We start from the raw sequence: 25,142 nt of genomic DNA on the forward strand, positions 1-25,142 counted from the left end.
CAGAAATAAGGAAAGAACTCCAAAGTGAAAACAGATAATCCTCAGAATGTCTATGGCAGACAACTTAATATTGATTAAAACAATACTTCTATGGTATATTGATTTCTGTTACAAATGAAGCAAGTTGATGATTTTTTATACCCTGTTTCACTCCCTGTGAAAGGGTGCAAATTGTTTTCTCAGTGGTTCTCACTGATAAAAGAGCATAGCCATTTGTAATTTATTTATTTATGCAATTGGTAATATGTTTCAGGCAATAATCAATAATTTGTAACTTATCAAAATTGTTCACTTTGTTTTATCATTTAATGATACATATGTGAGTTGCAGTACATGTGCAGGTGGTGTATTATATACACAGAAATATTAGGCCCAGATCACCTGTTCAATGACTGGACCAAGGCTCTGATAGAATATGAACATCAATCTACTCTTTGCTTCGAACTAGGTAGTGCGTTAAGTAGATTCAGATCTGATTGCAAGTTCCTGCCACAATTTAGCAACCAAACCAGACTGAATATCCACGGTCTACAAGTAGGTCTATGAAATAATCTGATCCAGACCACTGCTATTCAAAGATTATGTCAGCTTTTATTTTATGTAGTTTGTCATTGCTGCTTGTTGTCTTCACTGAAGTCTGCACTACAAGTCCCTTTACAGGATTATGTAAGTTTTTCTCTCTCAGATACACCTCTCAGCTGATTCAGGTGTGCCTCCCAGATGAACCTCACAGCTGTCCTTTCCTACTTCACCTCACACCATCTTCTAGTGGATTGTGTAAGTTGTTCCCAGATGTGTCTCTGAGGTGAACCTCACAGCTGGTCCCTCCACATCAGGTACGGACATATACCCCCCCCCCCCCCCCTGAACATCCCCCACCCCCAGCAGAGGACAGTAGACAAAATAAACAGATAGCTTATTCATCATAAACAGATTTTGTCATTACTTGGACAGGAGATTATTATCTGTGAAGGGTAAACCAACAATGTAAATAAAATGACTGTAGCCAGTATACCTGGCTTTTGGGTTAATCCCTTGACAAAGAACTGATTAGCCTATTAGTTTACCCCAAATTCTAGAGAACTCAGAACTTTATTCATTAAGCTTTTATCACAATACTGTTTTGTTACTGTATTATATGATGGAAGTTCTACTTTAATTATCTACATAATATCTTCACCACATGAAGACAACTACCTGAATTTTGTGAATATATCAAAATAAAACACTGACTGTTTTTACCCCCTGACATGCTACAGAGGCCTTCAAATCTTCACTATACGAAGATAAATACCTGAATTTTGTGAATAAGTAAAAACAACTGCTAATTTTCACCCCTTGGGCTATTCATTACAAGAAATCTCACTTAGAATATCATATTTATATTTCCCACTGATCATATATGCATGTAGATATATAGGGAGGGGAAAATGTCCAGGAGGGAAAATGTCAAGGAGGGGAAAATGTCCAGGAGGGGAAAATGTCAGGGGGGATAATGTCCTACATTCCTTCACATCTCACCCTATATGTTCACCATCTTCCTCTAGATTACAAGTAAGTTGTTCCCAGGTGTGTCTCTGAGGTGAACCTCACAGCTGGTCCCTACATACCTCACCCTACACATACACCATCTTCCTGTAGATTACAAGTAAGTTATTCCCAGGTGTGTCTCTGAGATGAACCTCACAGCTGATCCCTACATACCTCACCCTACACAAACACCATCTTCCTGTAGATTACAAGTAAGTTATTCCCAGGTGTGTCTCTGAGATGAAACTCACAGCTGATCTCTACATATCTCACCCTACACATACACCATCTTCATCATATAAATAATATATATACATGTAGAAGTATATATATAATTCCTTCTGCTGTGATCTGTAGTAACACAGAATCACCTTATGCAAACTACAGGACAGGAAACCCCCCTTTTTCGTCACACTTATGCCATTTACACTCCTTACCAAAATATTATGACAAGCAACATGACAGTAATTCTTGAAGTGACCAAAGCTGTGAAATCTGCTTCTCAGCTCTTCAGAGAGCGCTTACGGCCACCACCCCAGCCGATGTCCGTGTTTTTCTTTGGGGTTCTCCAAGACATCCGCTCCTTCACTCTGTTTGATGGGGCCGAATTTGTCTTAATTGGTGGTAACTGCACTGGCACCTGTTGAACTGCAAACACAAATTAAAAGAACTTACTGTAATTTAGTGAAATTGACTGATTTTGCTCACAATATCCAATACAAGTATGTGATTCATTTTAGCGCTGCCCTTCCTGTAAGAGCATCTAAGGACAGTTTGACACCAGACTTAGTTGTGTACATGTATGTTCATGCACTACATGTATTCTACAAGCATAGAATATTGGCAAGTTCACACTTTGTGAAAGACCTATATCTAGATTTTAATCAGAACAAACGTTCGTCTCAATGTACACCCCAAAAAAGGACCAACAGACAGGCAAAGACTTCCTTACCTCCCAAAGGTGAAGATTCATCCATGGAGAAACTGCGCAAGCGGTTCTCCCCCAGGGAACTTACGCTCTCTAAGTCTAATTGAGCAGGGCTGGCCTGAAACAGCAGCAAAAGAGAACTGTTATACATATGCCAGCGCCTGGTCTAAAATAAATACAGGGGTAAATGCACAGACAAAGAGTACAAGATTCACACATAGCACTGGAGACTGGGATAAGTTACCTGTGCATGTATATTGATATTATGTCTGCAAATCCAAAGGTACAACTTGTTTGTTACTTTGTTATGCTTGAGGTTAAATTTTGATTTTACCATTATCTCAGTCTTTTCACTACAGTGTTTGAGGTAGAATGGTACGTCAAGGACATTAGACATGACTCTCAACCTTGTCACAGTGCACTGATTCAAGGCCAACCAGTTACTTGCACTAGCTATTCCCTTATACTGAATGCAAATACAGCACTATCAATCTTAGTCTTAAGGAGAATCTCATTCAGGATGGAGATGAAAATGAAAGTGACAGGGTGCTGTATACTCTTAACAAGGAGGAGTACGGCTTCAGTCATGAAGGACACAGACACACCACACAGATAAATACAAAAGTGAAACACTCTGCAGAACGGTTTAATTGCCAACATGAACGATGGATACTAAGCTGATATAATTGGGTAGTTGTGGATAACAGGTATTGTGAACACCCGGCAGGCTTACCACTAGCTGAACCCTCCTCCCGGCTGTAATGTCACTATCTAATCTGGGTAAGCCATTCTCACTCTCGCTTCGTATCAACCTGTAACACAACAGAAACCAAGGCTATGGTCAATCCGGTAAGATATTAGCTTCATGTGACTTGAATAAAAGAGACATCTCATCATTAAGGTATGAATCATAACTTAGTTCAGTCAGATAAATATCATGGCCTGTTTGCATGTAGCCCACTTCATTGCATTTCGTGCATGTAAGGACCATGGCAAAAAAACACTGTCGGAATTATATTGTCAGGGCAGTTATGTGCTTGTAAAGTCAACAGGCCTTTGTGCAAGTGGACCAAGAACTCTTACCTTACTCTTGTAGAATTTTATCTCACAATGAAATACAGCAAATGGCTTTGTGGATTTATGGCAATGCAATGTTGCAAACCATTCTTGGGTCACTCCAACCAGTGATACTGCTTTATGTGACAATAACTCTTGTAACATTTGAGAAGAAAACTTTGCTGACTTACACCTTGACCGGGTCTGAGGTGGGGAATTCCCCCACCTGTGTATGTAACCACTCAAATGTCCTGGAGGCACGGGTGGCAACCTCAGACCTCTTCTCTCTCTCTTTCTCCTCTGCTTCACGAGCGCGAGCTGTACAACACACCAGATAAGATGTGTTACAACTCAACAATATTAAACAAACATTGAAAGATGTAAAATGTCAAAACACAGTGGCAAACCATTCTCGCTACCTTAATTATCAAATGCTATATCCATGGGACAGATCTCATGCCAAATATATCATTCTGCATTCATAGGCTCACTCAAATTTTAACTTACCTTGAAAATATTCCTTGCGAGGCATAACTTTGCGTGTTGGGTGTTGGACAGGTATTAACATCCTGGTAGACTCTGTCAGCTTCTTAAACAAGGCCAACTTCTGTTTGGGATCTGGAAACCACAGTGTATCAGGACAATTAATTATCACCAGAAATAAATGACTGCAACACACTTATGTATCTGCTTGTATAAATATACAATATGACTATAATAACGATGAGATGGGATTAATAAGGCCATAATCATTCATATATATATATATATATATATATATTCCAGAGCATGTGTACAAATGTACAATGGCAAATGGTTCAGATGACTTACCTAGTTTACTTATTTTTTTCTTCTTGTCTGCATTATACTTCATCTTCTTTGCCCTCTGCAGCATAAGCTCTGCAGTGCGACTGTCCTTGAAACCCCTAAAGGATAATACAGACAGGATAACAACTCTTTACTACACATACAAATAACAGTAGATGCTCCTGCAAGATAATCACTCACAAAAGACAACCTTTACTACAATCTGTGATTCACAGTAGAAAATTTCTCTATATATTTAGTCTTTCATGGCTGTTTCATATGGTATGTGAAGGTTTATTGTCTTGTCATTAGTCAAGCGATAACAATTCACATTATGTACTGGGAAGAGGACAAACAGGAAACCCATTTATCACATAAAGTCATCACAATTAACAAACATGGATTCAGAGATCAGTGATTTAACATGCCTGAAAACAGGTGCCTTACAGATTTGCAAACACCCCTTTGCAGAAAGTAGTGTAAAGACCGATATCCTCCGATTCCATGTTAAACATGTGTATTATTGGATGGTCCATATTAAATAACATGGGGTTCAAAAAGTTTGACAAGAAACATTGGTTCAATATCTGGACGATGAAACATATGGATCTTCTCACTTCTCCAAATGGTTGTTTTAAAAAACATAAGAAATCTATTTCCACACTTGCTTTATTAGAGTACTGAAAGAGTGTATTAATGATTTCACAGTGATCTCTCCGACGTACCATTCCTCAGACAGCATTTCTTCCTTTTTTGACAGTCCTGTGCGATGTGTGTCAGTTCCGCTTGCCTGAGATGAGGGTGGCCTTGGCTGTCGCCCATGGGGTGAGGATCTATTGGTGAGTGGAGATGTGAGGTTTCGCCAAGCCTGTCTTGGGAAGGCAGGGGGGTGGGGCGTGTTAAGCTCTCCTCCAGTGTGTAAAGCTGTGGGGCGCCCCGAGGGTGGTTTACTCAATAGTGCATGGCTGTAAGCAATGGACAAAAATTGTGACCTGCCACCATTTCTAGCAGATCTGAATTGTTGCAAACACATGTTAGGCATAGTCTGTTGTAATTTGGTTAGGGAATACTCATCACGTTAGAAACAGGTACTTTGACAGTGAGTTGAATAATAACAGATCTGAGAGCAGAAATTTACATTGTTTACAAACAAGAAGTGTGCTGGCTGATAAAATGTTGTTAATGTTTTCCACACCTGGATGGGATCCTTGGAGTGGGCGGGGGTTTCCAGTCAGCATCCAGATCATCCTGTGAAAATACAACGCAGATTAACAAACAGCTGCATGAAGGAAATTTCTCACGCACTTTGTTGTTAGGGAAAATGTTAAAAAAAGTACAGCCAACACTAGCTGACAATGCTGATCAAAAATAAAAAATTCTAGATCTCTTCATCTTTACCAGGTAATTGATGACCGTTTACTATGTGTCAGTGAAACCATAGAAGCCTTCAATTTCATACTGACACTTACACATACCAGTGTCTATGTGCTATGGCGCAAAAAGTATGGGGCTGGCTTTGCAAACAAGGTTAGCATTATTTTTATCTTTGATGTAATTCCAATATATTATGATACCCCTTTATCTTTCAGTCAGCACAAAATCTATATAAAGAGTACATAATCAGCAGAGTTATCTGTAAATGACCATATTTAATGATGCTGATAAAGCTCTGCAAATTATATCCCCATAATTTCTCGGTATTGCCATGTGATTTTTAAGTAACATTGTCCTAGTGACCTATCCGACCACAGGTAGTATAGACATATAAAACTACAAATACCATATAATGCAGTGACAAACTGCTCTCCATTTATACACTTCTGGTGGCAGAAATACCCTGCCAAAGGATGATAACAATGGTGCTTAACCTAATACTAAATCTATATTATTTAAAATAATAATTTTTTTTTCATTACTAAAGCAATGTTTAAATGGCGTACCATATCCAGACAGAAATCGTCCAGGTCAACCTCCACAAACTCCTCCTCCCCCTCCTCTTCCTCCTCCAGATGGGCATACTCCAGAGCCATCAGCAAACGGCTCCTCAGGCTGTACCCTCGCCACACCGCCTGCATTACGAATACTCAAATACATGTAAGTGACCTTTTGTGGAAAGTTGATACCCACACAGTGCGATGACATTTCAACATTGATAAATGGAACATAGTGTATAGGTATATATATATATATATATATATATATATATATATATATATATATATATAATCACAAAAAGATCTCATGCTTCATACCACCTCCCAGACTTAAATTTACCACCAAATTGTTTTTCTTAAACATACTATTCTGGTATCAGCCTGCTGACAATAATTAATCTCTTTGCACTTCTGAAATATACATCATATAATATAATTCTGCAACTTATGAAAATCACCATTCAGTGTGTTGCATTGCTGGCTTCCTTTTGCTCCCATAATGATCCACTCACCTGAATCGTAGTTGCAGCCTCATCTTCATATGTCCACTGCCTTGACAATCCTGCCAGTCTCCTTCTCTTCCTCTCTTCATTATAGTACTGACGAGCTTTGTAGCCCTGCCAGGCAGCCTGGATTAACTCAGCTGCCAACGTCACTGACTGATCACTGCTCACGTGGCCTAGTGAGTCTGTATGGACATAGGTGTCAGCAGTACTGCTGCTTGTGGGATCTACGGATGACACACACGCACACCCAGCCTCAGGTGTCCTCCCCACATTTACAAACTCACTACCTCCCTCAGCTGTCACAGCTTTGTGTTCATCATTTGTAACACTGGTAAATGTATTAGTCTGTCTTGGTACCTTGACATCACTTACTTTACACCTTCCCCTACTAGTTGTCCTGCCTGTTGGTTTAGGTACAGATGGGGCTGCTGGCCAGTTGATGATCACTTCACCATACTCATGGGCATAGCGGTGCTCTACAGCCAGATCAAAGGTGGTATGGCACATAGAGGAATGAGCAGCACAAGCACCTGCTAGATCTGTGGGGTTCAGGGATCTGGAGGCAAACAAGACAATACATTACAACCAGATCAAATGAGCTTTGGCACATGGAGGAATAGGCAGCACAAGCACCTGCTAGATCTGTGGGACTGAGGGATCTGGGGATAAACAAGACAATACATTATAGCCCAATCAAATGAGCTTTGGCACATGGAGGAATAAGCAGCACAAGCACCTGCTAGATCTGTGGGACTGAGGGATCTGGGGATAAACAAGACAATACATTATAGCCCAATCAAATGAGCTTTGGCACATGGAGGAATAAGCAGCACAAGCACCTGCTAGATCTGTGGGACTGAGGGATCTGGGGATAAACAAGACAATACATTATAGCCCAATCAAATGAGCTTTGGCACATGGAGGAATAAGCAGCACAAGCACCTGCTAGATCTGTGGGACTGAGGGATCTGGGGATAAACAAGACAATACATTATAGCCCAATCAAATGAGCTTTGGTACACGGAGGAATAAGCAGCACAAGAAATGCTCCACACTAGCTGCAAAAACAAGACACAACTACACATGTGAACCATCTTCACAATATCAAGGCAAGACTCTGAAAGGACATGGTGTACAAACTTTGAAATTGTGAAGATGCATGGGACAATGTGCATATGTGCCATCTCAAATGTGAAACAAGCATGGGTATGATGTCAAACTCAATCTGGTGAAAAGCTAAAACAAATGTTTCCAATGTTTTTTTTCCCAAATGTTCATGCTCCAATGCTTTGAAACCCAGACATCCGGTAGATCTGCAAGATTTCATATAGGTTCAACACTGTGACCAACACAAGCTCATATACACATATTTTTGCTCATCTCACAGTAAAGAACATACAACACTGACAGTCTTAGGAACCACAAACTTACTCGATTTTTTGATGATGACAATCCCAGATCTGCTGTATGGCTAGTGTTTGAGCCAGACACGTGGCTTCAAATGAGCACTTGGGTGGAACTGCTGGTGGTGGCTGAGCTCTCTGTACGGGTTGATTGTCCACTAATGATAGCCTCTTAAACTGTGAACATGCTCTGGACCTGATGATGTGATATAAGAAACATATACATGTGTAGGAATAAAACAAAGTGCAAACAAATACTTCGCTTACAACTGCTATTTTACCTTATTATACAACATTTCACTTTCTGAAATGTTATGACTTTGTACAGGACCGCTTTACATATGTCCACAGGAAATGTTCATACTAGTATTTTATGTACCTTGTGTAAGTGTGTATAAAGAAGGACAGTATTCTCTACATGGACTTCATCTTTAAAATTGAATATGTGACATACATATATACTATATTTGTACACAACTATTAAATTCAGGAAAGATAAAACAGGCTTCATATTTTTTCCTACATTATTTTGAGTAAACCTCAAATGTAACATAAAACAAAACATTTGCATTATCTGAACCTGTTGTTTCAAATTTCCTTAGTGTCTTATAACCACGGCTGAAGACAAAGGCACTACAAGAATATCCCTTTTCAAAGAACTGCCCTAAATGGCCTAAAGTTTCACCCACAAAAGTGCACTTTTAGAAGCAAACAAATATCACAATATGCGTTTTGGTGCTGAAACTTTTAATTTTCCAGCAGAATATCATCCTATGTTCCAAGAAAACCTCAAGACACCTTTTTAAAATCAAAGGAGCTCTCAGAATCAGAAAAAAATGGGCTAGTTAGTCATGGACGAAATCATGGTCAATTAGGGTACATTATAGGCTGTTAAAACTCATCTGTGCCCACTGAAACAGCTCAAATATATACAAGATATCTGTGAATACATACAGAAAAGTGGACTCTTCCCCTCCAGGGTTTCCCTCAACACACAGCCTCTCTAAATGTCTACATAGCATCAATGACTTCAGCATCTCTTCACCATCTGCACAACAAATATGAGACAACATTAAGATAAAATGCAGTTGTCTTGCATTGTCCTGTTTACTCTTGTTTTAAGAAATATTCCAACTTAAAAGCACATGTTCTATCAAAACTTGATTTCTTTCTGGTTTTCCATGAATCCATGATACTTTGTACAAAGATTTGACAAATCTGTAAAAATCTGTAGCATTAAAAATACTACAATTACCAGAATTTCCCAGAAGGCAGTACAGCAAAAAAAAAAAAAAAAAACTTCTGCTCCAACAAATCAGTGCACATAATGCTGCTTACCTAAGAGCTGATTATTGCTGACATCCAGATCCTTCAGCACCACAAAAGACGACATCTGTCCTAAATCAGGAATACTGGGGAATGTCGATAGATTTTAGCAACCAGATCTACTGTGGCTTTCGGTTATATAAAAACACCTGTGCTAGCATACTGACAGATTATGCTGTAGATAGCAAATGTTAAATAAAAGTAACAATAAACAAAGGACTGAGTAAATATAATTATAAACGTTGCATTATGTGCATGTATTTCAAAAATATCATACATTTATCATATTCTGTCTGCATAAATACTACAAAAGTTTACTAAATCTAGTAAATATAATAATGCACACCTGCAAATGGTTGTGTGTTTCCCCCGGGCTCTGCCCGGTTTCAGCCCACCACAATACTGGCTGTCGTATAAGCGAAATATTCTTGAGTATGGTGTAAAACACCAATTAAATAAATAAATAAAAAAATAATAATGCAGTCATAAACTACTTTGGTTATAGCTTACCTGTTCTGAGCCAAATTCAGCACCTTCAGACAGGGTAACCATGATGACTGCAGGCTGTCAAGGGAGGTAATACTGTTGTCGTCAAGTAGTAAATTCTGCAGTAGGACGTGATTTGACAAGACAGGAAACTGAAAAAAGTTAACATACATCATAACATTCACTTCATTTTATACTTACATATTTCCAAATATACAGTAAGTATAAATATAGAAATGACTTTTGAGTTACAGAACAAAAAAATGATGTACATTTTTCACATACAAATTCAATTACCGTGTCCCACGACACGGCTTCATTAGACATGCCCTGGAAAGGCCTAAGTAATACATCCTATTTAAGCACAGGAAAACAGATTTTTTTCTCTTGCTGCTTGAACACACACACAAAAAAATGCAGCTTTCGAGTATGGTGACGATTATTTTCTCATTTAATAGTTATGTTTAATTTAAGTGTTTTACAGTTATTAAGAACACCTGAACGATAAACAGTTCTCAGGTAAACTGATGAAGGAAACCTCTGCACCTAACCATGTATGTAACACATGTCCTGATAAAAACGCTGTAGCCGAGTCAGTGAGAGCTGGATTAGAACATGCAACCTTAATACTGTATTGTATTCCGTTTGACTCCTTTATACAAATCTGCACCCACCTCTAGCATATTGTTGCCTGTGAGCACCAATGTCTGAAGCAAACACAGTTTGTCTATGTCCTCCAATGACTGTAAGTGGTTGTGAGAGGCGTGTAGGTCCTGGAGTGTGGGGACATCCCCCACCCCCTGAGTGCTGATCAGCTGATTGTGACACAGCTTCAAGGTGTGAAGGTGACGTAATCCAACAAGAGAGCCTGGAAAATATCACCCTTCATAAAATCGACTTTTCAAATTTCATTTATTTATTTGATTGTTGTTTAACACCACATTCAAGAATTGTTCGCTTTCAGTCAGGTGAAGGAAAACGAGTAACCAGAGTTAACCCTCGGCCATTAGAAAGTTTATTCTGACAAAGTGACTTGCATGCCACATTCGTGGAAGACAAGACAGAGACCTTCAACCAGCACAAAACTTGGCAAATGGTCCCACGAACCCAGTAGACCGCTTACCGTGACCAAAGCACAAGAAACAATCAGTGGGGGAATCTACAAATTCCGTGCCCAAGGCTGGGAATGAATCCCTGCTTAAATTTCCATATATATACTTGTAGTTTAAATTGCTGTATTACTGGATGGTGCATCAAAAATGGTTAAGGCCATGTAAAACATTTTTGTCATTTAACTATTATCCTTTAGCAAGCAGAATTCTAAATCTATGCAAGGCTTTCTCAGTACCTAGTTTGATGATTTTGTTGTTGGACAGATCCAGCCAGCGGAGGTTTGAGCAATCCTCCAATCCGTGGACTGCTGTCAGCTGATTGGATGACAGATTGACATATTCTAAATTTTCCAAATCACCTAAGTCGACAAACTGGACATGATTGTTCTGTGAGTAGAAAGGAAAGAGCAGAAACTCAAAAACAGGTAAAAATAGATCTCGCCTTTTGGCAAAACTATATTGTACGTACTGTAACTCCGTACATGAGGTACTTTTGAGGTAACACCTTTAAATTTACCTTGGCATGGATTTTAAATATACAAAACAGAATATTACGAATTTTTCAATTAAGATACATGCAGAAATGGAACAGAATTGACTGAAATACACATACAGGATCATGTATACAGGATCTTGTAAGTTCGTCTATTTTAGCAAAGGTATTGACTCTTTCATATGGTCAAATTTCACCTGTAGGTTGATATAATGAAGCTGTTTACAACTGGTCAATCCCTCCAAAGCCTTCACCCCACAGTCGGTCAGCTCCAGGTACTGAAGATGGACACACTGACCAAGAGTGGACACTGAGCAGCCAGGAAGGTCAGCTAACTGGACAGTGGTCACCTGAAGAAACATGCATATAAATCAAATCTTAATCGTGCTTAATTACCTTCTGAGCTCATGTATATAACCCAGAGTTAAATTTCATTTTGATAAGGATATGAATTGGTCATAGCTCTGATCTGGAGTTAAGATAAGTCTATCTAAATCCCAACCAGGAGACCTCCACGGCTCAGTTGCACTTGCGCAGTGTAGACCCAGGAGCCTCTCACCAATTCGGTCACTGTGAGTCCAGCTCGTTTTGGCTTCCTCTGGGCGTCAGTGGGAAGGTCTGTCAACAACCTGCGGATGGTTGTGAGTCGCCCCCGGGCTTTGCCTGGTCTACTGGCCACCGTCATATAAGTGAAATATTCTTGAGTACGGCGTAAAACACCAATCAAACAAAATAAATAAATAATCTCAGCCCTGTTGAAATTACAACATGATATCATGCTTTCGATAATGTGATTTTAATAAGATGTGTGTCTCTCATGACTATATGAAAGCCAATGTGTGAGTGAGTTTTTTGTTTTGATGTCATTAGTGTAAAAATTGAAAGGACCTCTCTTAATTTCAGTGTAGAAATTAACTTTTCATTGTGCAACAGAAAAATAGACACCTCACCTGTTGCAGACTGTTTACCCGGGCCTGAGTTAGAATCACATCAACTGACATGGCAGGCAATTTCTTAGCAGAAGATGGTCTCTTAACAAGCTTTTTCGTGGTCTTTTTCATTGTTTTCCAAGGTTCGTTGCTGATTTTGCTGTAAAGTAATAAAGTAAAGTTCAAAATTACAATTTAAGCAACACAAAAAGGTTAGTTCCACAACATTGGGATTTTTAGGGCAGGAAGGTTGCATAGGACAGGACTCCCATACGAGGGAAGGTCTTCTAGCAACATGCGGATGGTTGTTGGTTTCCCCTGGGCTCTGCCTGGTTTCCTCCCACAATATTGTTGTCTGAAGTGGTATAAGTGAAATAGTCTTGAGTACGGCATACAACAGCAATCAGTAAACTTTCAAAAAAGTCCACCTTTAGAGGAAATAAATGTCATTAAATATTACTTTCGGTGCTCAAATTTATATTTCTTCAGTTGGCTATCATCCTACGATCCAAACAAATCTCAAATCATCTTTGTGTGATCAATAGAATCAAGTAAAATGTGCAACTTTGTCATGGGCCAAATTTACCTTCAAATTGTAGGTCACTTACCTCCAAAAGACACATTCACTCATCCACTTACGACGTCTCTTCTCAAGATCTTCAGATAGGCTTCCAATTAATAGCTCTTTGCTTTCATCTTCCTTCTCTTTCTTATTATGTTCTTCTTGCATTTGCTGCAAAACCCCATCTGCTTTTTTTTTCAAATCTTTCTCACTCTTGCTTTGCTCTTCCTTTTCTTTTCTTAATTTTTCTTCAGTCTCTATCCTAATTTGTTCTTCTTTCTCTCTTCTTGATTGTTCTTCTTTTTCTCTCTGTAACTGCTCTTCTTTCACTTTCCTTAATTGCTCCTCCTTTTCTTTTCTTAAAAGCTCTTCTGCTTCCTCTTTCTGAAGCCGTTCTTCTCTCTCTTTTCTGATTAGTTCTTCCTTTTCTTTCCTTAGCTTTTCCTCTTTTTCCTGCCTAAGTAGCTCTTCTTTTTCTTTTCTTATCTGCTCTTCTTTCTCTTTCTGCATTCTTTCTTCCCTCTCTTTTCTTTGTTGCTCTTCTTTCTCCTTCTTAACCTGCTCTTCTTTTTCCTTCTTCATCTGTTCTTCTTCCTCTTTCTTCAGCTTCTCTTCTTTCTCTTTCTTTAGTTGCTCTTCTTTCTCTTTCCTTAACTGCTCATCTTTCTCTTTCCTTAACTGCTCTTCTTTCTCTTTCCTTAACTGCTCTTCTTTCTCTTTCCTCAATTCTTCTTCTTTCTTCATTTGTTCTTCTTTCTCTTTTCTCAGTTTATCCTCCTTCTCTTGTTCCTCTTGCCTCTTTCTACCATAAACCAAAGAAGAAAGTTATGAATCCATGCTTGAATTTTATTCCACTGACATATGCTATGCTTAGTTTCAAATGTTCACTAAGTTGATTACACAGAAACGAAAATTCAAGTGTGTGGATAATAATAGTGAAAGAGAGGGAGAGAGACAATTCGATGCATTTAAAGGTACAGCTATGTGTAACTCCATTTGCACTTTCTCTACTATACCGTTCCAATTCTGCAGCTTTCCTCTTCTCTTCTAATTGTTTGAGTTCTATTTCTTTCTCCCTTATTTTCCTTGCTTCAATCTCCTCTCTACGTGTTTGCCTTTTTTTGTCCAGCTCATCTCTGTATACTTTTTTTACCCTTAAATAAACAACAAACAAAGGAATTGATAATATTCATCAGGTTTCGATTTATTCTGTTTTCAAGAATAAATCGAAACCTGATTTAGCCAAAAAGCCAAAAACATAACACAATTTTTATGCAGAAATTCTTGGTATAGTTCATCTAGATTAAATTAGATTTTCTTAATTACAGGCCTTGTTATTGTGACAGTAACTTACCTGTATCCCCGGTACACCGATTGTATCTTGACAGCTGCCCCCTCGAGTTGTCTCCCCTGTTTCTCCCTTTCTAATTCCAGCTGATTTTGAAGTTCTTTCCTTTCCAATTCTGTTTTTCTCTCCAGTTCATCAATAGACATCTACAATATCATAGAAGCAAATTTATTACAAGAAAAATGATGATAAATAAGGCAACCAATAGCCTAAATGTATGGAACTGAACAAGCTGGTATAACAAAGGTTCATCAGTGCTTTACCACTGGGCACTCCATCCATCTTCCTCCCAAAATACTGACTGCCCTTGTCCATGTGAAACTTTCTCAGGTGGGGTGCTTAATCAAAGCTGGTAAAACATTTCATAATGCCTAAATAGTAGTATAAAGGTTTTGGCAGTATGACTGAGTGGTTGTTGAGAGGTATTTCACTTCACTATATAAAAACTGTGCAGTGATGGACAAGCGTTTAGAGTGTTAACCTTGTTAGCACTAAACCTAGATTCAAAATGTTGGGGTCATGCTTAGGATCAAAGAACAATGATGGTTCAATATTCTCCCACACTTGCTACTCTTTATAAAATAACTGAAAGGTACTGTTGTCTTGAACATCTCCTATCAGTGAGGCAGCACTATAGACATGTTGTTCATAAGACATTCAATCGACAGGTCTTCAATCCATTCAGATCTGCCAGTTTTTTATGTGACCCATGGACCCTCATCAAATTTGACACTGAGCCACCCCTCTTTGAATTGGCTCTACTGCTCTCATCAGTGATATGATAATTAATATTATGTTTAATATAAGATTAAATTCCACACAAACAAAGAGCAAATCAATCAATGCACATATTGATTATGGTTTAAATGTGAAAATAGAATCAATCCTTACCTCATACTGTTTCAGTTCTCTCTCAACTTCCTTCTGCTTTTGTTCAAGCTTTTTCTCAAGTTCTGCAGTCTTGGCCTACACAAAAGAAAATCAGAACAAAAATCAGTGTTATGTATAAATATAAGAGAATGGACAGTTGAAGCATTTGTGCTCTCACCAAAAAGAAAAATGGTAATATTATGCAAATAATTAGCGCACACCACTTCATTTTAATTGTGTACATGTACATGGTTAGTGGGCTAACCAGTTCCCTGAATGAAGCATTCACCAACTGGCATTATAGCATGGACACAGTGTGGTTACACCTGCCTATCTAAACCAGAGATAAAGTTTAATATAGAAATCCATTGAACTTTCATATAATATACACCACTAGGGGTATACAAGTATCTCAAGCAGCCCTGACACATTCTTACAGCATTCATTTCAGTTAGTTGCTTCTCTTCCATGGACAATTCTTCCATCTTTTTTTGCCTTCTGCTGATAGCATCTTGTTCATATAGCTCAGCTTGCCTTCGTGTTAATTCAGATTTCTGCAAAAATGCATTTAGACCAGAGCATTTCAATACACATTTACATGTATGCATTTTGATGGTAAGATTTTAATGTGAGATTGTACACCAAACTAATCCAAAAGAACCTACTGAACAAAGTGATAAGCCAATGAATTACAACAGATTCCAAACTAAACTGAGACAGCACTGAAAAATCTGAATTTGCATGATACATACCCAGTCTTATCATAAGCCTCTTTTCATAATGTAAGTTAACTTTAAAGGTTGCAGAGGTCAGTGCAATATTTTGTTATGACGGAAAAAATTTAGTAACCGTTTTTGTTCATAGCCAACCAAGTCACCAGCCAGTTGTACAGAAACTGTCAAGCTATTTATCATAGATCATAAGTGACATATTGTTACATCACGGAGAAGAAAGACAGGACACAAAAAATACCCTCTCATACCTCTCTGAAAAGAGCTTCTCTTCGTCGTTGTTTCTCTGTTGCCTGATGCCACTGATCACGGAGAAATGCTCTGAACTGACAGGAAGGGTCAGCCAAAACAACAGCTCCAATCTCTGGAAACATAATCAATTCAAGTTGTGAAAATGGCAGCAAGTGGCTTATGTAATTCAGGAAAGGCCAGATGTAAAAGGCATGGATTCTGACCTAAGTTATGTGATACCTGTATAAATACCTACTGGCAATCATGACAAAGAACACACATCAAAGAGTCAAACTGAATGATTATGAATATCAATATCAATCATACAGTTTGGAATTCATTTATGACATAATTTAACTTACAGTCAACACTTAATGCCTGGACAGGTGAAATGGCTAAAAGTAATGTTAATACTGACCCTGTATAACTTCTCCATCCCCCTGGTTGTGGTCAGCCACACCCTGATTGATGACACTACTTCCTGCTAATGACTTGTCGTCCTGTCCCTCGTGGCTGGCATCACCCTCACAGATCCCGCTATCCACTGTCACCTCCGTCAGTAACACACCAGGCTCACCTCCCTCATTTACTGCACTATTACTGTGGTAACTGTCAGCAGAGAATATCTCCTCCTCTCCCTCTAGACTTAGTGAATCATCATCCTTGTCTAGCTGGGACAGAATCTGAAGAAAAAATCCAAGTATTTGATACATTTCATTAGAATGCCAGTAATTTGTGAGCAGCTTCAACAAATGACTGGGCAATATTTAAGAAATAATGTTCGCGTCGGGGTAGTCTAACGGTAGTTTTACATCAAATCGATGTGGAAGAGTTAACAAATTTTAGGTCTCAGGCTTTGCCTCTTCCACATCGATTTGATGTAAAACTACCATTAGACTTTGCCTTCGACCTAAAAGACTGCGCCTTCGACCTAAAATATAAACTCTTCCACATAGATTTGATGTAAAACTACCGTTAGACTACCCTGACGCGAACATTATTTCTATTCTATTACCTTGGTAGCAGCAAAATGTTTTCGTAATTATAACAAGAACACCATTGCGGTATAGATTAACAGCAAAAAACGCCCCCACTTTCCCTGACACGTTGTTTTCGTCCAACCAAACGTTCTAAAGGGGCGTGACCTAATTCTGGACAAAACTATGATGTGTTTTACAGGGGGTGTTAAAATATGATGCTAAATATTACGGACGTGCTGCACGATTAAGATAGAATAATAAAAAGAATACTTGTGTTTCTCGAAAACAATTCTGACTATAAAATATAGCACTATAAAATAACACATCTGCAGGATTGCTTTCATATTTCAGCTAAGACGCTGTTATCAGGGTAGGCTTCGGTGAGAGAGGCACGGTGTCAAACAGCGACCACACTGAGAGTGAGCCGGGGAGGTCGCTGGTTGCTGGCAGCGAGAGTTCGGGCAGATCAAAAGTTTTCTTAAACTCTGTCTGACAGAGCTAAAGGAGCTGGAAACCTCTAGCATCAGCAAAATGACAACAAAAGTGGGAAGCTCAACTGTTTAAACATAATTAAAGTTTGAATTACGTACAAAAAAATAATTGAAACACCCAAAATTAGGTTAACAATAGTTTGATACTAAATTTTATTTGGTTTACTTGTGTAAATGCCTTGCGGTTGTCTTGTATTCTGTATCAAAGTCATAAACACTGGGTAACGAATGTTGAAATAATGGAACACTTCAGTTTACATTTTCAATTCAATATTAATTTCTCAACATATGTTGATAAATAACAAAACAATAAAAACATCATAGATATGTGTTTATGCTTATAAAAAGTAAACAAATAAATATATTATAATTTATATATTGACGGTAGTATGAAAATAAATATGATTTGCGTTTACCGTATTGTGAAATACAATGAATGGCTATCACAATTTAAATTTGTAATGACGCAATCTGAACAAAGTTATATGTACATTAAACCAGCCCCATGTACATGTTTCGCTCAGTGCGCCGTGCCAGTTACGTAAAATATACACGTCACACTCATGCATAAAGGTCACATGATGTACTGATGTACCAAATTTGAAGATCTGGGTCAACGGCAATATATTGGCACCAGTCAGAGAGAAAACATGAGTAAATGGACTGAATATTGTGGAAAAAAAAACAAGTTTAACTCGGATAAACATCAAACAAGGACTGGGAGTTGAAAAGGACGATCTGCAGCCAGTTCGCTATCCAGAGGATGTGAAGTTGATGTGAACTCTGCTGTTATTTATTGTTGCATTGTTGAACAGCCCTCCAAAACTTTGAGGCGTGACTGAAAACTGGGATTTTGCCATTTGGATGGAATTCCTACTGTTACGTGTAACATTACAGTTGACAGCGTCGGGCATTTGCACTGGGAGTGGCGTGACTGACATGGAAGTATTTTCACTCAAGGACATTTTCACTTTCAGCATTTTCTGATAACACACTTGAAGCATGCAGGATATTGCTGATTTCACGGCGTTTTGAAAGCGACGGTTTGGTGACATAATTCCGTACACTGGATTCATTGCGGTGGTCAGTCACAGATAATAACGTCCATCACAGAAACCCCGGCATCAGCAAGAACTGTGGCTGTTGTAGCCCGGACGCAGTGATTCGTGTACCGGCGGTTAAGTTTTGCATCGCGGGAAATATCAGACATCATGGGTCTGATCGTTTTGTGACCCATTGGTTGATTGCCATACCATGGTTTGTGGTCAACTGGAAGTTTAGGAGAGGCCGCTGAAAGAAAGACTCGCAGGAAGAATTATCAAGTCCGTATGTAAAAAAAAAAATTTTTCGTAAAACCATTATTATCTCTTATTGTGTAGCATTCAAACATCCTATGGGCTTTAAATTATCTGTAACCTGATACTTTTCTTCTTTAAAATAAACGTTCGCTCTGACAGAAAAAATAGCCATTTTGTTTCTTTGTTTATATTTGTCAAATGCTTTATTCAATGTAAACAACAACCTCTATCCACCCATAGAACTACAACAGACCCGTCCAGAAGTCAAATGCTTCTGTCTCGTGATGGGGGGTATCTAACAACTCAGATAATGTGCACTTGGCATAGAGCCAAGCAGTGCATTGTATGTAATAAAAAGGAATCGAAGGCTAATAGAATCAGAATTATCTTCATCTGATGAAGACATCATCATCCATGATACTGCCTTTTCATTTTCAGCACTACCCTCAGCATACATATATTCTAATACTGGATATATAAAGGATTAAATACGTCAGTTCCACGTTGGCAACATCGTTATGATCACAGACGCCGGCACACCCACATTTACATGGAACTCAGGGGTGTATACTTGACATACAGTCGAAGTCATTCGCAATGCCAGAATCTGACCGAAGAACAGTGAATACACACACTCAACACAATGAAGCTATCTGTAGTATTAATGATCCTCAACCCTTTGGGTACCCTGGAGAAATGATGTGAATAATATGTTTAATACAAGCAAGGCTTGCAGTCTGACATTCTTTAAGCATGGCATTACCATAAAATACAGAGAATACCACATGGACCCTAGAAAAATGTCATGCCTCATATAGACAGACACATTAACAGCTATGTCCATAAAAAAGAGGGAAATCACACTCACCTGTTTTCGGTAAGCCTCAGGATCCAGTCCATGCTCTGCTGCAGCCAGCTGTAACATTTCCATCTGCACAAGTGGAACCAGAGCAACACTACCTGTGAACACATCAGACATACGGTTAATCCATATGCTTAATGTAAGTGTGAAAACATCATTCATCAAAACCAATTTTTAATCATCACCCAGTTATTATTTCTATATCAAAGCTGTATCAGTGAGTTGTCCTTTTTATTGCCTATCAGTCTAATTATATCTGAATATATTACATGCAATATAGTTCAAAATGATACATAGGCAGCTCTAAATATTTCAGGTAAATTATCCCCTGTGATGGTGAAGTACTTGAATGTTACCTGCATCAGACACTGGGCCTTCATGCTGAATCAGCTCATCACACTCTTTCAGCTCATCCTCAAATAACTCGTTCTGTACACGGATTCTCTTCAGATACTCCTCCATTGCAGATGGTAGGTCCTGTACGTGAGCAATAAAACTGAATTTGTTTTGGAATGTGTAAGGCAATTAATAAAGCAGGCAAGGTCTTTAAGTACACAACAACAGATTCTCTAGGCCTAAGTTCCAACTTGTTTCAGAAAAGTAAATGGTGATAAATTTAGCCTTTAAGAAAAGCATACCTCTTCCTGAGGAAGTTCTTCCTCTGCTTCCTCCACCCCTTCTCCTCCTTCACCCTCAGGTAAATCCTCATCTTCCAGATTGATCCTCTCCAGCTCTTGCTCTATCAGCAGATCGTAATAACTATCCTCATCTCGTTCTGTTCTCTTGGGTGTCATGCTCATGCCGGAACCTGTACCACAAACTCTGGTTACTATGAGGATAGTCCTAAACAATATGGCTGTGTCTTATAGTGTAAACCACGGTCACCAATAATGGGAAGAAAAATAATTTTCTATATCCTTAGCCACTTTCTCAAGAAAGTCACTTGCTTCAAAAAAAGCTGTTTTTTGCAGTTAGATCCGACATAGAGGTGCTTGCGTTCTGTGAGAATCAAACATTTTTGTTTTCAATGGGGCCAAATACGTAGGCATGTTTCCACGAGGATAGGTACAAAAACCTTACTTCGTATCATCGAATTCCCAACCATGACAGGAGGCCAGTGCACAGAAAAACAGGAGATTTGACAAAGTTTAACCTATATTAATGGTTACAGAATGTGAATCTAAAGTGAAATGAGCTGTTAGTTCGTGGTAAGTGCACTATTCTACATATGCAGATTACTGGACTTTAATTTTGACCACATTTTTGTCACAAATGTACATCCTAGTTCGAATCCAGCTAGTGCTGGCTTCTTCTCCAGCTGTATGTGGGAAGGTCTACCAGCAACCTGCGGATGGTCATGAATTTCCCCCTGGCTCTGCCGGGAATCCTCCAACCATAATGCTGCCTGCAGTCCTATAAGTGAAATATTCCTGAGTATGGCGTAAAACACCATTAAAAAAAATAAATAAACAAACTATTTAAGCCTATTAATTGTCACTGAATTGAACGGAATTTGAAATAATATGTACATATTAACTGGAACATACTAACAAGAATAAGGTCTAAGTGTCTGCTCAGGTAAACAACGGCACAAGCATGTGCCCGTCACTATCGTATCAAAGTAAGTCTCAAAGTAAAATTTGAATAAAATGACCCCGAAAAAAATTGATTCGTTATTCTTTAGTTTAGTCTGCCACAGTCAAAATGCAACGGGCATAGGGAAGTAAGATAAAAACTCAGTTAGATAATTACCTGTGGGCATGTCAGTGCTTGGAACTGTGGAGTAATCAACCAATGTGACTTAAAGCAACCGATATCAATCACTGACGGCGAATTTTCTCTTCTTTACCAGGGCGCATTTTCCGTGGCATTTGTAGACAACATATCTTTTGAGTAAATAGTTTAAAGGATTAACTGAGTGTTGGTACTTCAGAGTTATAAAACAACAACAGCTCATGCTAATGAAGCCCTGAAAGACGACAAAACTAACGAGACATGTCAACTTGGTGACACTTGTTTACGGCCGCCATGACGTTGGTATGTGAGGTGAAGCACCAAAGAGTGACGGCGAGGGGAGATAAATGTGTCACACAGCCCAAGAGTAAGATATAGGCTACACGTATCTTTTCAGTAAATCCAATTGCCTCGACTTTCCTAGACGTTGGATAAGTTGCAAAATTTTCTTTTGCTTAACATTAGGAACAGGGCCTCTCGCGACATTGATCTTAACAAAAGTAAGGTGCATGTATACTTAAATTTCAAAAAGCAAACTGCTAGGAGCACTAAAAGTGACCAGCGTACATGAAATTTTCACTTCCAACAAAGTTTCAACATGTATCCAGGCCCTATATATTATGAACCACTCACGCAAAGTTTCCAAATACATGTATTAATATTTTTATCATCTGTCATGCTTCAAAGTCAGGCCACATAGTTGTCCAAAAAACACGGTGATGCAAATCCATGATCACCAGCTACGTGTGAACTAGTACTTGATGTTCTCCCATCCACCTGAAAATTAACATTACATATATAAAACCATTCACGTCCTAAAGTTTATACCCGGCTACTTCTAAATTACTTTATGTGGCAATTAACAAAAATAAAAATCAATCAAATAAATAAATAGTTTTTTATATGACAGTGCACATTTATCTAGTGAGGGTATTCATGGAATGATAATGCATTTTAAGACTGCGATATAGTTTTAGGGTGTCATAATATTTCCTAATAAGCATATAAGATATTTACTCAGATATTAAAGACGGTTTAATATGAAGACTCGCACTACAGTCCTTATACGAGGCACCAATGCTACATTTAACCCACAACTTTTCCGCAAATTTTGTTTCGATTATCAAAACGATGAAAATGACGTGAGCTACCTCAAATCGTCTTCGTGATTTTGCGTTTCTAGATTAAGCACATTACAATGCTGCTCTCTTGTTGCATGTGTTTGGGAGACCTGTCTGACACCACACTATACTTTTACTCATTTACTGATTTATTAATTCATTGATTTATTTAGTGGCAATGGGTCTTGGCCGAGTTGTGGAAGATGCTTTTCTTATTTCGAATATACACGATGTGTGGGTTTAATCCGGCCCTATACATATGGGATATATTTGTTGATTCCCCCTCCCATTAATTGCTAATTGGGCCTTGGTGACAGTAAGCGTTTGACGACAAGCACGTGGCTCTTTGCCCTTGCAGTCTAACGGTTATTGAGGATCAAAGGTTTTCATGAAAATGGTGTGAATATGCATGTGTAAGTTTGTCAGTACTTGTCCAAATGTCGGTGGTTTAACTGTGCAAACATTAAATGGGCATCTTCATGGGTAGCCGAGCAGTAAGACATATATTCCATTATATGTGTGATAGACGACATTATGTCATTACATTGACCAAGATGCTTTATGCTGGACTTTGTTTACCCAGAGTTTCCCCCCTTGGACTATTTTCTCATTTCTTGTGTTTACAGTGTTAAGCCACAGGTCCCCAGATACTAATTTGTATAAGCCACAATATTAACGTTTAGCACTCGAACTCAGCCCAGTGCGCGTTGGTGTCTTTGTATATATTTTGTCCCACCTCTGAAAAACCAGGCATAAAATCTTGACACACTGACAGTCAATCTGGACTGCTGTTATATATGTTACCGTTAGACACGAGCCATATTGGCTCTCAGTTATAGACAATTGTTTAATAAATATGTTTGTATTGAAACTGCATGCAAACTACATCTTCCAGTGTTGCTTGTCATACACGCCGACATTTATCATCTTATTTCTGGCCTATGCATATGGTGTGATGTTATATATAAGATCCTTATTGGTGTCATGGTTTGCTTGTCGTAAATGAAATGTAAGTTGGAAATGACGTCTTCTTCGGCAAAACAGTGTCCTTTAATTCAATTTTAAATCACCCCGCTCCGTCTAAATTCCACCACACCTCACAGGCGGATCCAGTGCATGTTGCACTAGCTACTTCATTCTCCCATGATGTGTATGTACATATATATATATATATTTTTTTCTATCTACGCCTGTCAATCTTTATATATAATGTAAGGATTCCTATATATAAATTCATTCTCTCGAGAGATGCCTTCAAAGAACTGTATGCTCGTTACTCAGACCAGCGTGTATATACCAACTATATAGACAAGTATATGTACATATGATTTAAACTATTTACATTTAACCGCAGTTTTCACCAGCGACGATATTCTGTGTGGAGATAACACTATTGTATATATATGGGCACTATATTCTTCTATATGAAGCTATATACATGTGGTGTGCCCATTCCGATCAAAAGATCAATATATGACGGCATGAATGCTGTTCATGGTTTGGCCCGTGCCATTCTATACTGTCGATGTGCAGGAAAATGCGGAAATGGTTATAATGTACAGAATTATAGCTCACTCTTTTTGCATACTGAATGAAAAATTGAACACCACTACGAAGTTATACATGGGCCCCTCGTGCATTGTTCTAAAGACATGTAAGTATGTAGTCGCAAGTGGTTGAACTAAGAACAACATATACAAGAAATGCAAAACTGCGCAAAAGCCAGAAATAGGCTACTGTGTATCACGATGATATGCAAATTTAACATCTTAAAACAGCGGTGGTTCATCCTAACTTCTCGACGACAACCTTCCTTGATAACCTTCAGCACCACTAAATGACTAGATGTGGTGACCTTCAGTACACTAAATGACTAGATGTGGTGACCTTCAGTACCACTAAATGACTAGATGTATACCCTTTCATCTGCTGTTCTCATCTGCGTAGGTATAGAGAACCCATTATGCGCATAGGCCACATAACTACATTACTAGCCAGATACACAATAATTTTAATTCAACTCAATTTAATATTTATTCACCAACACATGCAGTAAACATAGTCATAGACAGTATAAATTGTCGGGCGGGAATAAGGCTCAGTTGAGCCTGATATATCCTATACAAATATAAAGATTAAAGCCATGATAATATCATATACAGGAGAATAAAATACATAGATAAGTAAATAACGATAAACTAATATGTATATGTTTAACCCGAGACGACCTGAGGGAGAATAACCGTAGGAATAATACCTATACTAAGTACGACTTTAGACGACATTTTAATAACGAAGACGCAAGTATTCCATTCGCGTGGTCCAATTATTTTAAGTGAATAATAAGAACATGCAGACCAAAATATAGGCTTACATAAGTTTAGTTGCTGACCACGTGTATTGT

At 38.5% G+C, this 25,142-nt stretch overlaps 1 protein-coding gene across 1 annotated transcript; it reads right to left on the reverse strand.

Moving 5' to 3' along the window:
* Positions 1-933: 933 nt before the first annotated feature.
* Positions 934-21,903, reverse strand: LOC135466452 (leucine-rich repeat and IQ domain-containing protein 1-like). The gene is made up of 29 exons (XM_064743925.1): positions 21,636-21,903; positions 20,522-20,691; positions 20,240-20,360; positions 19,890-19,981; positions 16,671-16,935; positions 16,273-16,385; positions 15,728-15,844; positions 15,312-15,386; positions 14,427-14,566; positions 14,089-14,226; positions 13,119-13,874; positions 12,532-12,670; positions 11,779-11,931; positions 11,325-11,475; positions 10,651-10,844; positions 10,001-10,128; positions 9,503-9,576; positions 9,119-9,212; positions 8,193-8,360; positions 6,768-7,317; positions 6,262-6,390; positions 5,517-5,569; positions 5,047-5,286; positions 4,346-4,440; positions 4,022-4,132; positions 3,706-3,832; positions 3,192-3,270; positions 2,483-2,576; positions 934-2,178 (listed from the first exon to the last, which is right to left on the reverse strand). The coding sequence occupies exons 1-29, from the start codon at positions 21,643-21,645 to the stop codon at positions 2,033-2,035; spliced, it is 4,722 nt and encodes a 1,573-aa protein (XP_064599995.1). The 5' UTR covers positions 21,646-21,903; the 3' UTR covers positions 934-2,032.
* Positions 21,904-25,142: the final 3,239 nt, after the last annotated feature.

This window comes from Liolophura sinensis, chromosome 6 (assembly GCF_032854445.1).
Source record: "Liolophura sinensis isolate JHLJ2023 chromosome 6, CUHK_Ljap_v2, whole genome shotgun sequence".
NCBI lineage: Eukaryota > Metazoa > Mollusca > Polyplacophora > Chitonida > Chitonidae > Liolophura > Liolophura sinensis.

What these genes read in the sequence shown, in the direction of transcription:
- LOC135466452 (XM_064743925.1), bottom strand. An exon ending in AACTAACTGAAATGAATGCT is followed by an intron (nt 15,387 to 15,727) that starts GTAAGAATGTGT and finishes TCTTTTGTGTAG; the next exon opens with GCCAAGACTGCAGAACTTGA. An exon ending in AGTGAATGTGTCTTTTGGAG is followed by an intron (nt 12,671 to 13,118) that starts GTAAGTGACCTA and finishes ATTACTTTACAG; the next exon opens with CAAAATCAGCAACGAACCTT.